Source organism: Psammomys obesus, unplaced genomic scaffold (assembly GCF_907164565.1).
Source record: "Psammomys obesus unplaced genomic scaffold, mPsaObe1.curated_primary_1811, whole genome shotgun sequence".
Classification (NCBI taxonomy): Eukaryota; Metazoa; Chordata; class Mammalia; order Rodentia; family Muridae; genus Psammomys; species Psammomys obesus.
The window spans coordinates 9,581,372-9,595,549 of record NW_026595981.1 but is presented as its reverse complement, the minus strand read 5'-3'; the positions used below and the strand labels follow the sequence as shown (position 1 = coordinate 9,595,549).

Sequence of the window (14,178 nt, the reverse complement as noted above, 5' to 3'; positions counted from 1 at the left end):
ATCTCAGAGGCATGGAAGAGCAGGAGCAGGCTTCCCGTCTGACACCTGCTTGCTTTGTTGGTCGTGCTCCCAATGGCTCCTCTGCTTCCATTCAGCACCGCAGTGGCCCTGACTGACCAGATACCCACATTCCTCCTTTCTGACAGGAGGCTCTGACCCTCAGTTCTCTGTGGGCCTCAGAGCTCTCTGTCCCCCCCCCCCCCCCCCCCGTGTGGATGGCAGTGCAACCAGCGCCAGCTGAGCTCGGGGATGGCTGGAAGGCCACACCCTGGCCCTCAGCCACAGACCAGGCTTCTGGGCTGACTGTTCCCTGTTCTGAGAGCATGGCTGCAGGCAGAGACTCAGTTCTCTCTGGGTTCTGTATCCCTCTCCTACTTTTTGTTTTGAGACAGTCTCATATACAGACCAGGGTGGCCTAGATCTCATCCTCACCGCTTGAATGCTAGATTATAATAATGCCCAGCTCAAGCCTCCTTTGTTGCTCCTCTTTCTAGAACAATGACTTAGGGTAGTTCAAATTAACATTTTATCTTAACATGTCATTTCATAGAAAAAAAAATCACTCCCTGCTTTACAAACAAAACTACTCCCCCAAATCAGAACTAAATTTAATAATCAGACAAGACCCACTGCCACCCTGCTTTGCTGCCTCCACTCCTCAGGGGCACAGAGCTCGTTCTGAGGAAAAAGGGGGTAGGGGAGAGTCAAGGACATATAATAATAATAATGACTTTCCTGTCCCTAGTGCTGTAAGTGCTCAGACTTCAAAACCCAGAAGGCCCCAAAACTGCTCCCTAAATCTTCAAGGGAGGGGTGGTCCTAGAGCTTATGATGCTGAGGAGGACGCTGGAAATCCTGTGTGCTGGCAGGAAACCAGGTTCAGGGTTTCAAAGATTTCCCGGTGGCCTTTCTCTGGGCTGGGACTCTGGAGCCAATACCCACAGACAGCGAGTCCTTCTTTCTGATGTCTTTCCTGTCTCTCCCCTACACTGATTCTCTTTTGAGGGAGTACCTTAACAGGACTCCACCCCAGATCTCAGCAGTGAGAATTCTGTAGCAGAACACTCTATGGGAGAACATCATTAAAGAACAGGTATTTAGCTGGAGGGATCTGGAACAGTGGTACGTCATAGGACAAGACAAGACAAGACAGGACAGGACAGGACAGGACAAGGGCAGCTTTGGACAGCTACCCTGTTCATTCTCAGCAATTTCAGGAGACAAAGGCCAGTTGGCATTGTGGAGCCAAGGGGGCTCATCCTTTCTCTCAGCTCCTGCAATCCTGCTGAAATTGGGACAAGAAAATGGGTGGCTGGGCATGGATTGAAATGACAAACAGTGGCTCTTCTACAAATGTGGAGGTTTATTTCAACAAAATGTGAAAAGAGTGCATTGGACTGAAGCCCCTTGCTTGTTGGCGTGTGTGTCCATCGAATTCTCACTGACACAAGTGAAGGCTGCTTTGTGAACAGATAATATGGCAATCTCAGTTCAAGCAAGTCTGGGTCAATACATCATTCATCCTCCTCCCTCAGTAACCTTGCATGTGTAATGGGCTGTGGGACCATCAGATTGCTCATGTGCTGAGGTTCTGACTTCTCCATATGAAAAGCCCTGGTCCTGGGGATGGGGCAGCAGGGAGAGGAGAGTTATATAAGCACACCCCACCTCACCTCTGAAGAAATGCCAGGACAGGCCTCCAGGAGGGAAAACACTTTCATACCACCAGTGGTCCAGGGGTGTGTGGGACTGAACGTGCTCTAGGAAAGTGTGGAGGCTGGGAACAGATCCCATCCTTACCTACCAGGTAAGCAAAGAAGCAGAGGCCAGGGAGGCTTCCTTCTGGACTGAAGGTGGTCCCCACCTGATCTGGCCCTCTTGTTCTTTCCCCCAGGGCTTGTGGAGCAGCTTCCATCCGCAGCCCCCAGATGCCCAGTTGCAGTGTGGCACCACTGAGCAGGCCCGCTGGAATACCTGCATGAGTGCTCCTGAAGGGGAGGCCAGCTCTTCTTGTGGAATCCAGGGTTAAGGCTCAAACCGAAGTATTCATGCCAATGGTTTCTGTGGCATCTTAGCGATTGCCTCCTTGATCTTCAGCGACAGATGAATTAGTCATAATGCAGAAACTGGCTGCTACACCAGCTCAGACCATCTCCACTCTTGCTTTAGGAACACCAATGGTGCACCAGAAGCTGCTTTCTTGGATAAATGGGTTGTTCAACTCTCCAGGCCACCCGAGGAGGCCCTATTGCTGGCCATGGAGGGCCCAGAAAGCCTGGGGACATCATGACTGAACTGGAGGGCATCTTAAGGGCAGGTGAATTCTTGTTCTCTGGAAGCCTCCTCATAGCGGGAAGGCCGGTTTCTGGCACGGGTGTCATCAAGGTGAGTGACCTGCCATACCTTCTTCCAGGAATAGAGATGAGTGACTCTGTAGGCATGACCGCACAGTGACCTGTCCCAGAGGAGACTTCTGTCTTGACCTACTCTCCCTCTACCACCAGCAGGAACGAGCCTCTTGTTAGCTCATGGCCTCAGGTTCCTGCAGCGTCTGCCTCCACCCACCCACAGACTAGGGCTCCAGCCTTTAGCTCCAAGGTATGGTCAACTAGTCACACAGTGATAAGCAAGGTAGCGGCAGGTTGACCATCTCCCCAGGGGCACTGAGAAGCCACTCAAGGTTGAGAGTTTTTGACCAGGAACAATGACTTGGTCTGATTTTGAGCCCACCTCTTAGCTCATGGCTTTGCCCTCATCTCTGTGTTCTCCAGTGTCCGGTTCGTGCATGGCTGCACGTGGGGTAGTGGTCCCTGGACTGGAGTCTCCTTCCTCAGCCCCAGCCCTCCCCCGCTGCTTGTGGCTGTGGCTCATGGGGCAGGGGCTGCAGACACTTGGACACTGTTCACACGGCCCTGTGCTGGGGCAGGCAGGACAGGAGGGCAGTCCTGCTTTAGTCTAGTAAGACCTCATGGTACAGGCATGTACCCTTCATTGCCTTCTCGGTCCTGTGCATGGAAAGAGGACTGCCATCACAGCTGGGCTAATAAATACTGAACTGGGTATGTATGACTAGGCTTTGTGATCCTATAGCCCAGGATGTCATGCAGAACCTCAAACACTCAAGGGGAAGCAAATGCCACTCTGATTCCAGTACCGGGTCTCCGTGCGTTCTCATTACAGTGGTTTCAGATGTAAGAGGCAGCCCTAGCTCTCTTCTCTGGAGACAGGGTAGGCATGGGTGGGAAGCTCCTCCTACGTGGAAGGGGAATCCATGGTGGAGAGGATCCGTACAACTTCTGCTCGCTGAGTGGGTGAGATGTGCTGGGTCATATGGACGATGGAATCCATGGCTACTTCCGGATTGGCCTGTACCAAGCTGGAGAGAAGATCAGGGATGGTGAAGAAACACGAGGGAAAAGTGCCTCAAATGGGGTGCAGCACACCATGTCGATAAGGTAAACATGTAAACGACAGGAGAATTACTAGTACTGGCTTTTTTACTTCTGCAACTTTTCTCTACCTAATCTATTTCCAAATAGTTTTATGAACACCTCTCTAAGAGATGTCAGCTTTCCTTCCTTCCAAAATCATCCACCTGGTCTGAATAGCTGTACCTTGAGTGGGTGCAGGAATGAAAGTGCCCTGGGTCCACTCAGAGAGCTGTGTCTTGGGACTATATCTGTATCTGTGGGCCAACTACAGCAGTTCCAGACAGGGGAACCAATTGGGGCAGCATTATCTCATAGTTTGTACAGAACTTGGCCTCCTTGCCCCCCGAGGAGCCCGCTGATGGTCTCACCTGCGGATCTGCTTGAGGACATAGTCCCTGCTGATGTATTTGATGTTCTCCTCGATCACTGAGCGGACGCCATCTTCCTCTGTCAGCTGCTTCTCCAGCCACTCCACCAGGTCCTTATTATTGTCCCAGACGTAAGCCTGCAAATACATGAGTCTTGGTCAAACACCAGGGGCCAGGCCTGGACAGCTACTTGTCCAGTATTCCAAAAGTTCTCTTGGCATGAAAACATTATTCACAACTCTCCTTTACTGTCGTGGTTAGAGGTAGAGAGGCCAGGTTCCCAGCCGGGAGCTGCCTTCATCTCTCTTCCTTCCTTTGAGCTTCAGATGCTCACATGGGAGTCTGTCCTATGAGGCTCTTGTATCTATCTACTCTCCCTCAGCACTAGGTCTGCAAGGAGCAGGGACTTAAGAGTGTGACTGGGAGGGAAAGGTGTGTGTGGCTGTTTCTTTTTGGAGGAGCCAAGACACTCAAGTGCAAGTCCAGTGCTAGCAAGATGAGGCAGACATGGCTTCCTTCACACTGCCTCAGCCCTCTACCTGGGGCTGGTAAGGACACCCAGGAGCAAGGCTTAGAGGACAACACACAATACAACTTGGATACTGATATGGCAGATGTCTTGTTGCCACAGTATTGACACCCAGCTGGAAGCCCACCCCGCTTTATTGGTTATGAGAGCACTGCGAAGGGTCAAGAAGTCTGCAGCCCTGAGAGTCTCAACAGCCACCTCTCGCCTCCTTTCTTTCAAGATCATTTAGCTGAGTATTTCTGAGGCAGCTGACTACATAATAACTCAGGAGTGTGTTAGAAGCCTAATAGCCTTCTCCTTGCTCTCTTCTCTCATTTCTTTACAAATCATTTAGGAATCGTTTTGTTAATGGTTTCCGGAAAACCAAGTACCACCATTAGGGCTCATTCATATTTATGTCATTTTGTTTGGGTAATTAAACACAAAGCTCGTCATTTAAAGGTGCGCTATCCTTTTCTGTTATCACTAACGAAGTCAAAGTCAGAATGACAATGAGTTTGGCGCTGTAATTTAAGAGGTGGGCACTGCAGGGACTCTGAGGCTTGTGCTGTGGCTTCAGGAAACCCAGACACAAGCAATGACACAAAAGGCACAGCTGCAACCTCAGGTCCTGCACAGCGCGGAGTGAACATTCTAAAAAGCACCCAGCTCTGGGAGACTGGGCTGTCTTCTAGCAGATCTCATGTCTGGGTGTGGTGACTCACACTTTGTCCCCAGCACCCGTAAGGCTGAGACAGGAGGACAGGGAGTCCAAGGCCAGCCTGGGGTACGCTGAGGTGGAGAGCAGGCAAGGGCACAGAGCGCGACCCTGCCTCACAAAAGCAGTGGTTTCCTTTCAGACTCACTTCGTCCCCTGCCTTAGCTGGTGAGTTGGCTGTGCCTGGCTGTTTGTTGTGGCTGGATCACAGGTTTCCAGCAGGGAGGCTCTGCAGTGAGCCTTTTACGGCAGTCTGTCTCCCTCCTTTCTTGGCTCCAGACTTGTTCCCTTAGGCATATCTGACAGAGATCAGCTCTCCCTCACAGAACAAACTAGGAGCATCCCACTTCCGGGTTTCATTCTGCTGTAACCCCTCAGAGGGTCTGCGACAGGGAAGTGCTTTGGCAGACCCTGCTGAAAAGGCTGTGCCATGCTCGAGTGGTCCACTTTACAGCTGGGCCCCAGGTGAATGAACGCACCTGGACTCCACCATTGCCACCTTTATAAACTTGGCATTTCCACCATTGTTGATTAAGAGTTCTCTATGGCTGGAGGACTGCACAGCTTCTCCAACTTAGGAGGATTTTTGTGGAGAGAGGTGCAAAAAGTAAAACAATGGTGGTTTCTTGGAGGCTTTCCTTCCTTCAGAAGGAAACCAAATAAACTCAACTAGATTCACTCAGGAGTCCCAAAGCCTTTAGTTTAGGAGAATATTTAATACTCTTATTAATCATTTTTAATCCGTTTGCTTTTAATTAAGAAACAGCATGATGCTTTGCTATCAACATATGCCAGGGAACAGATTAATTGTGGCTTAAGATAACTCTCCTTGATTGGTGTAATGTATTAGCTAACGAGATGCCAGCTTCTAACGATGCTCACACACTACACTGGAGAAAGCCAGCTACCCTCTAGAGTAAACACGCCTGCCTTCCCCTCCTGCAGCCATGAGCTACAGTAGGTGTTTAAACATTTTAAAACAGTTCCCAGGCAGAATGGCAGCAACACGTCCCAAGCTTTTAGAGGCTTAAAAATATGGACCCTGCATATGAAACATGCTGTTTATTCAGAACACAACTGGATGACACCGCCAAGCCTGAAGCCCAAAGTACACGAAGACAGAGGGCTCTGAGTTCTAATCAACTACATTTTTCTGTCTACAAAAAGAAGCTTGTGTAGGCACAATGCTATGCTTTGTCTCAATCAGTCTGGGAGGGCTTATCGTGCCCTCGGTTCTGAGCTGTTCTGCTGCCTTTGAGGACAGTTACAAGATCACCATTCCAGCCATGAGGAAGGACAGGCCGCTTCTGTTCCAAGGTGAGAAGCCATTATCATGTTCTTCCTTAGAATTATAAAACGTAGCTATCTACTATTCCTAGGATTCCAGACTGGATTTTAAACAAGTGTGAAATGCTGGCTGCCAGCTTCATGACAGCCCTGGGCCCACATCACCTGCCTGACATCCCAGCTGGAGCATCTTAATATCAATGAAATATCAATAATTAAACATCACAACAGTGGCTTGTCTTACAATACACGTTCAACAGACACTCTTTTTCTGCATCAACGGATAAGTATCTCAGGCACCACTCAGCCCCACTAATTATATGTAATAATTAGTCTAGCTTACAAAATCTAAATGACCTGTTTGCAAAGGTTCATTTCTAATGCACCGGACAGCTGTTAAGCTGTCCCTAAGCAATGGTAGAACTGGGTCAGGGAGTGACTAGGGCACAACCTAGTAGCTGTGAGCTCTGACTCCCACGCCTACAAACGACTCCACTGTGTGGGTTGCTTAGAGATGCTTCCAGCTGGAGAGATGCCTAGAAGCCACCTGACCTGGTGTGTATGGAGGGGCTTGCGGGGTGATGAGGGGAGATCAACACACCCTAGAAAGAAAGACTGTTTTCAGCACATCTGTTTCCACGGTTATGACCTTCCAACACCCAAGATGCAAGGTTGTTTCTTTAAGTGGCTTTCTTTCTTTTGACAGGGTCTCACCATGTATTCCTGGCTAGCCTGAACTCATAGACATCCCATGCCTGAGTTTTTGGATTAAAGGTATATCCCACCTTGCCTGGCTGCTATTTAACTTCTAACATGCTTTGCCTCTGACATTTAAACCCACTGAATTCTGTGATACCATAAACATTATCCCCATTTTATACATGAGGGAATGGAGGCTCAAATGATGTGTCCAAGCAAATAAATGCAAAGCTGGGAGGGAGCCTCAGAGTTTGTGGGATCTCAAAATCCACATTTAACCGTGGTTTCTCCTGTTGGGAGTCTGCAGGCACAGAACTAATCAGCCTGTTGGAAAACTGCATATTCAAATTGTGGAGCTAGAAATTAAAACAGAAACCATCCCCATGAAGAAGGCATGTGTCGTGTTTGCACAACCCAAGTCCGCCCACAGCTCTTGAAGTTTTTATCAGGGAGCTGTAATGATGCAGGTGCTTCCGCCCACAGTGAAACCATGAGCCACCAACGCAAGTACTTCCTCCAACAGGGCTGCCCAGTGGATCTAAGTGCAATCCTAGAACTCATGGGATGGAGGTTTCTAAGGGGGCACAGAAGATCCCTATCGCTCAAGAAAACAAAATCTCTAGGGGAAAAACAACACAAAAATGGCTAATAAATGTCTATGACTGCATGATTTCCATAACAATAACGACAACAAAGACCTCCGTACTCAAGAAGATTCTCCCGGTCTCTGCACTTGGGGGAAACAGCCTATGAAGTCTGTCACTATTTGAAGACCCCACCACACACAGTGCTTTTGGCCGTTTTCTAACATCAGGCAGCCTCTACAGCAGCCCTTCAGAGGCACCACTGCACCTTGAACACTACAGCACTTTCTTCTCTCAAGGGCGCTGCTGATTTTATCACCTATCCCATACTAACCAGGTTCTGCTGAGCCTGCACAATGTGGCGGGAGGTTTCAAAGCCACATGTCCTGACTTCACAGACTCACTTGTCCTTTCTCTCCTCCCTGTCCCCTGGTATGAGAGCTCACGGGGAATGCATTCTTCTGTAAACACAGGCAAGGGAAATGGTATCAACTATTGGGGATCGCTGGTATTCAGTGTGCAGACAGCCTCTGCCTGAGCTGTGTGCCTGCCGTGTCTTCTGCACTCAATCCAGCCAGGAGCCTGTGCACACACAGCTCCCCACTGATGAGAGATAGCAATGGCCTGTTTCTTTAGACACACAGCCCCCTGGGAGGATGCCACTAAGGAGCAATCGAGGGACCTATCTATTCGCTTCATGCTTGGAGGGAAGCTATTCCTTCTCCTCATCCTTGTGCCCGCTGAGGCTGTGCACGTCCATTAGTGACTAATGTGGTAGGGAGGCGTGTGGGCCACACACACACACTCCATTTACCTAGCTGGCCACTCTTAACTGGAGAACAACCTCTTATTTTACACTTGCATGACTTTCAATGCCAACTTCCACTGGAAGCTGCCAGTAGCCACTGACAAAATTGTCTCACTCAATTATGATGCCACAGGCTGACCTTAACCTGAACCAAATGTCGAAGAGTGTCCCATTCCCCTGCTGCACATCTGAAATATTTATCCAAGAAGCTTCCCAGTCATAAAGAAACAGGCAGATTTAACACAAAGGTGAATTTCAGAATACTCCTCACCACTGGTTTAAAACTGATAGGAAGTTGTACAGCCCTTTGATGAGAAAGGTTGTTAGCAAAGACTTCGGGCAGCATTTTCAAGGAGACCAGAATGACCCTCTGTAGGACAAGATGCTTTATGCCACCATCAACCAGCCACTTCCCATCAATATCTGACAGTCACCAAAGATTTTGATCACACAAGTAATATATGACAAAGTATATCTGTCTAATAGCCTGATAAGACAGGACCAGCAAGATGGCTCAACAGTTAAGGGAGCTTGCTGCTGAGCCTGAAGACCTAAGTTTGATCCTAGGAATCCCACACGGTAGAAGAAAAGAATTCCTTCAAGTTGTCCTCTGACTTTTATCCGTAAACTACATGCCTGGGCCCACATACAAAATAAATGTTTAAGAAACGTATATAGCAACTACTAATAAAGTTTAATTTTTTTTTTTTTTTTTTTTGTGGGGGTGGGGGGACTTTTCAAGACAGGGTTCCTCTGTGTAACAGCTCTGACTGCCTTGGAATTCTCTTTGTAGACAAGGCTGGCCTCAAACTCAACAGAAATCTGCCTGCCTCTGCCTCCCAAGTGCTGGGATTAAAGGCACGCACCACCATGCTGGTGGGTTCAGTTTTCTTTGGGAAGCTAATTCAGGGCTGCACATGTGTCATGTAAGTGTTCTTTCCCTGAGCCATGCCACTCCTCCTCCTAATTTTTTTTCATATGAACACAAAGTTTCTTGTATGAACACACAGATTTCAGCTTTTTCTTCCCTGTTAACTGTGAACTGTTCTGTGCAATCCAATAGTGAATGCTGTTCTAGGGCAAGAGTACCAGGAACATGGTCTTGATAGGGCCACTGAAATAAGGCATGAGCTCCTCCCATGAGATCACCCTAAAAGGATGCCAGACTCATTCCCACGTGCAGGCCGAGCACTTCCTTCTAGCTCAGATGGGAAACTCGAGCTATGGCCTGAGCCTCTCCTGTGTGTGTAATTATCACACCTCCCAGGCTTCCTGAGGAGTGTCCCTGCTGCTCCCAAGCCTCCAGCAGTTTCCCACAGATAGTAGAGCTGCCCTCGCAGCTTATGCAGCGAGGCTCCTTCCTGGTCACCTTCCTGGGTACCTACACCCTGAGCCATCCTGCAGGATTTATAGCTCTTTGGATACATGCTGCCTTTGCACATCTTGGAACACCCTTTTTACCCCTGCCCCACCAACCCAACATTTTCTTTTGGTTTATCCTACAGTCATATTGAGACATCCCTTCCTTCAGAAATCTCGCTCTTCCTCCTGAAAGCTGCGTGTCTCTTCTGTGCAGTGTGACTATGCTCTTTGCTGGCTTTAACTCCAGCCTCCCTGCTGTGCAGGAAAGACGAGCTTGGTATGGACAGGAATACTGTCTCTCACTGCTAAGGCCCCAAGGTCTAGCTCAGTGTCTGGCATGTTATAAGTGTTCCAAATGGTTCGCTGAATGCCTCTATGGGCTGCAGATAGGCCCTTCTAGATTTTCTAACATGCCGTGCAGCATATGATTTGGCTGTGTATAAATAGGAGAGGGTTTGGGTTTTAGGTTCCTCTTTTACTCCCTGCCCCTAAAGTCCTGAAGTTTCTTAGCTGATGACCCTTGTAACTTTCAGGTGGGCTGTACAGGTTTGTTGGTAGGAGCCTCACCTACCTTCACTGTGCCTTCCACTTCTACAAACCAGCGCCGCAACATGGCCTGGATCTGGCCGTCAGTCAGCTCAGGGTTGGCGTTGTGGATTTTCTTCTTGACCAGGTCCTCCAGCAGGAGGCGCCTCAGCCGCCAGTAGAAAAAGGTACGAGATGTTTTCCAATCTAAGATGTCCTAGACTCACAGAAGAACATAGAGGAATTAGTGTAGTCATGAGCCCTCCATCCGAAGGAACCCCACAGGTACAAAAAGCCACTCTCCAGGAAAGCCCGCAGAGACTCCAGACCATGGAACACTGCACAACCAGTAGCCTGGCTACCTAACACATGATGGTAGTTCCGAGAAAGAGATCAAATTCACAGAGAACTAGAAAGGTACTAATCTGTTCTGAGCAGACAGCTCAACTTTCATGCACATCAAAGGTGAATTAGCTGCCATCATGACCTTGACATTGTAGTAACCCACAGTCTGAGGATCACCTGGATTGATGTCACCAACTGAAGGCACACTTGACTAAGTTTTGTACTAGAATCCTCAGGACTTGCCTGTGGGTTCCAAAGAAACCTAAACCTTTTTTTTTTTTTTTAAGATGACAGTGGATACAGAAAAAGGAAAAAATCTCTTAAACAAAATTGGAAATGGTTTGATCTGTATAAGCTATGCTGATCTGGCCCTAGCAGCTCGCTGCTTGTGGGCCTATGTCACTTACGGGGCTCTGACAAGTCAGAAATGGCAACTGTGGTACTTACATTAATAACACCTTTCTCTTGCATCCGGCCTGGTGTATCATGCAAGTCAGCAAACTGCACAGCTACCTGATGGTAAATGGGAATCAGGAACTCCTCCCGCTCCTTTAGCTTGCTCTCCAGCTCCTTTCGATCAGCAGGGCTTAGCTCTGGGGTGCCTGCAATTACATAAGCCTGTCTGTCACACTCCGCAGTGACCAGGAATCTCAGGGGTAGATGCAGCCACAGCCCTTCCCTCTAGGGCCTGGCTTTCCACTGTCATAATTAAGTCTTTGCTGCATAACAGACTCTATGAGATCGTGGTCTGTCCTTACTTGTGTCCTTGTCACAGGAAGCCCATGTGTCGTATTCTTCTTATAGAGGTCACAAGTATGGAAGCAGTGGTGGCAATCCTGCTCTGCAGGCCTCTCTTGAACAGGTGAAGTGACCACCTGAAGGTCTACCTCTCTCCTCAGTTCACTGCTCAAGAGCAAGGCTCCTTTATCCCCACAAGGCAAGGCTGCTGCATGGACCCCATGCTATCATTACTGACCAGCATCAGAACAGCTGGACCAGTGCAAATATAGGATTTTGCAGGAGAGCTTGCCCTGAGACCAGAGCATAGACCAGCAGATTTGGTTTTACCACGTCCTCAACAGGTCCCTGGGAAGCGGGTAAGCACTGAAGTCACTCCTGAGCTGCAAACTGCTGCATTCCAGTTTCTAATGTCAGGTTTGGATATTCTTAACCGCAAAGTAGTACAATTCAATCAAGTAGAGCTGGATCTATGTATCTCATATCAGTTCAGTGGATTATCCCCTGGCCTCCTACTCTCTGACCAGGTGAAAATTCCTAGGTCTTGGGCTAAGAGAGAAGGAGAGAAAGAGAAGAGCAGACCCTGTGTGGCTCACTGATCATAGAACACAGTACTTTCATTTGGCCAGAGATTTTTAGCTCCTTGTAACAAGGACGACACTCCCCTGCCAGGCTGCTTTAGCAGAGGTGTTGCTATGTTTGTGCCTCCCTCCCTAATTACTTTCAGAATGGGGCCTGTAATCAATACTGAAGATTTATCTGCCTGCCTGCTAAAGAAGAGTATATCTAGCTGAAGAAACAATAGGTGACAGCCCTGGTGCCAGGGACAATCTGATGTGTTCTGTCCCTAACGCTGACAAATACATAAGCACAGGTGATGGATGCACAAGAGACAGGTCCGTTTCAGGCATATGCCTGTCTGGGAACAGGCCGTTTTTATACCACTATGAATCATATCCTATGAATAGCCCTGGACTGCCAACTGAGCCTTAGGTATCACACAGAAGCACATGTTAACTGGGTAGGGATGGAACTCTAGCACCCAGTTTCATTTTATGTGGCTTTCTGGATGCCCAGCTCCACCTCTGTTTTACCGTGGTGAGAAGCATGCCCAGCACAGTTGGTCTTGGCTCCTCACACTGAGGGTACTCACTCACCTTCTGCCTCAGGCCCCATTTAATCATCACACTGCCTGAGGCTGTGTACTTCTTAGCATCTTACAGGTAAGGATACTGAGACACTGAGAACCTGTATGACTCATCAAGGCCACGGAGCAAGAGAGTGACAGCCAGGACTCTGGGCAGAAGCTTGTGGACAGTGTCCACTGCAGTTCTTACTTGCAGAACAACAGCACCTCCATAGTAGTGGGCCCTTCCATTTCAGAAAGCTAAGGCACAGTGGAGGGCTTGTGGCTGATGAGGCTCAAGTCATCTTAGTCCTACTCTGCAGCTAAGACCAAGACAATGTCTGTAGCTTCTTCTATTGATATGAGGTCAAGGATGTAAAAATACTATTTTCTGGCGCCCAAGGGATGGCAGGGCTGAGAAGAGAGTTCAACAGGGAACTCCAGACCTTTCAAGAGCCGTCTTCTGGCTAAACGGCCGACATTACTCGAATACACATGTGCGTCTATGTGGCCATAGATCATTTATTGAGCATTTAGTGTGTGTAAGGTACTGCATTTGAGTCTTTCAGGATTACATACCTCGTAAGTCAACACACACACATACATACAAATCGGATGTAGGGCTGGAGAGCTGTTAGCCCTGCTGCTAAGCTGAATACCTCAGTACTGCTGAGTGTTTTCCAGGTCGCTTCACATATATTATCTCTGATCCTTATATCCACCTTTCCACTTAACAAACCAGAAAAAAAGAGGCTCTGAAATGTAAAGTGGCACCTAGCTGTCAAGTAAGACAGTCAGGATTTACATCTGGGGCTGTCCACACCCAAAGCCTGTCCTTGCCTTCAGTAATGGTCCCAAAAGGGGCCAAGCAGATCTCCTGGCAGTAGCTGGAGAGTTGGTTCCTTGTGTTCACAAAGAGTTAAGAGCAGCCTTGTCAATATTTGAATGCAGCAGCAGGAGGAACTACAGGCTGAGAAGAGCCTTCTGGAAACAAGCCATTGGTCTTACCACATTGGAGGAAGAGGGCAGGAGAGGCCAACTATGCTAATCTAGAGTTTTGAAGGAATAATGAAATAAATATGATGGTGTGTCAGAAAACAAAGCAGTGTTCCCCAACGGCCACCTCAGAAAAGAAACAGTGCAAGGAGAGGTGCTGACTAGTCTTAAGCATGTAAGAAGGCCCAGGGTCTGTGCTTTGTTTTGGGGAAAAGTGTCTCTAAATCTTTTATGTCCTCAGAGTGAACGCTGCTCTCAAGTGGGTGCTCCCTTGTGCTGTACACCAAGGGCCCGGCTCCCCTGTACAGCACAGCAGCCAGCCCCGGTAATGATTTAGGGGAGATTAACAAATATGTCAATGTCTATTTTCTGCTTAATTTAAAAGCAGCGTCTATAAAGATTTTTGACTTCTGAACCCTGTTCTCCTGAAAGAAAGAAGGTAAGAATGAGGAGGGGATAAAGAGTGATTATCCTATCATTGATCGTTTGTCAGGAGCATTTCTTATTCACTGGACTATTGTAAAAAGCTAAGCTCTCGATCAATCCTGTAAGCTCCCTGTACAATTAAAGATCTTGGAATGGTTTTCTTTCTTTTCTAGCCAGATTGCAGGGCCTCAGGGTTTTTAAGGAAAGCAAGTGTGTGTGTGTGTGTGTGTGTGTGTGTGTGTGTGTGTGTGTGTGTG

At 48.3% G+C, this 14,178-nt stretch overlaps 1 protein-coding gene across 5 annotated transcripts in view; it reads right to left on the bottom strand.

The window, feature by feature from the left end:
- Positions 1-1,343: 1,343 nt before the first annotated feature.
- The window catches only part of Acaca (acetyl-CoA carboxylase alpha), a 260,615-nt gene continuing 247,780 nt past the window's right edge, over positions 1,344-14,178 (bottom strand). For all 5 annotated transcript variants that reach the window (XM_055620094.1, XM_055620096.1, XM_055620095.1 and 2 more), the window contains 4 exons: positions 11,083-11,237; positions 10,337-10,507; positions 3,800-3,936; positions 1,344-3,376 (listed from right to left, as the gene is read on the bottom strand). In XM_055620094.1, the coding sequence (XP_055476069.1) occupies positions 3,253-3,376; positions 3,800-3,936; positions 10,337-10,507; positions 11,083-11,237 (587 nt within the window). In that variant the 3' untranslated portion in view covers positions 1,344-3,252. The remainder of the gene's footprint in view (positions 3,377-3,799; positions 3,937-10,336; positions 10,508-11,082; positions 11,238-14,178) is intronic.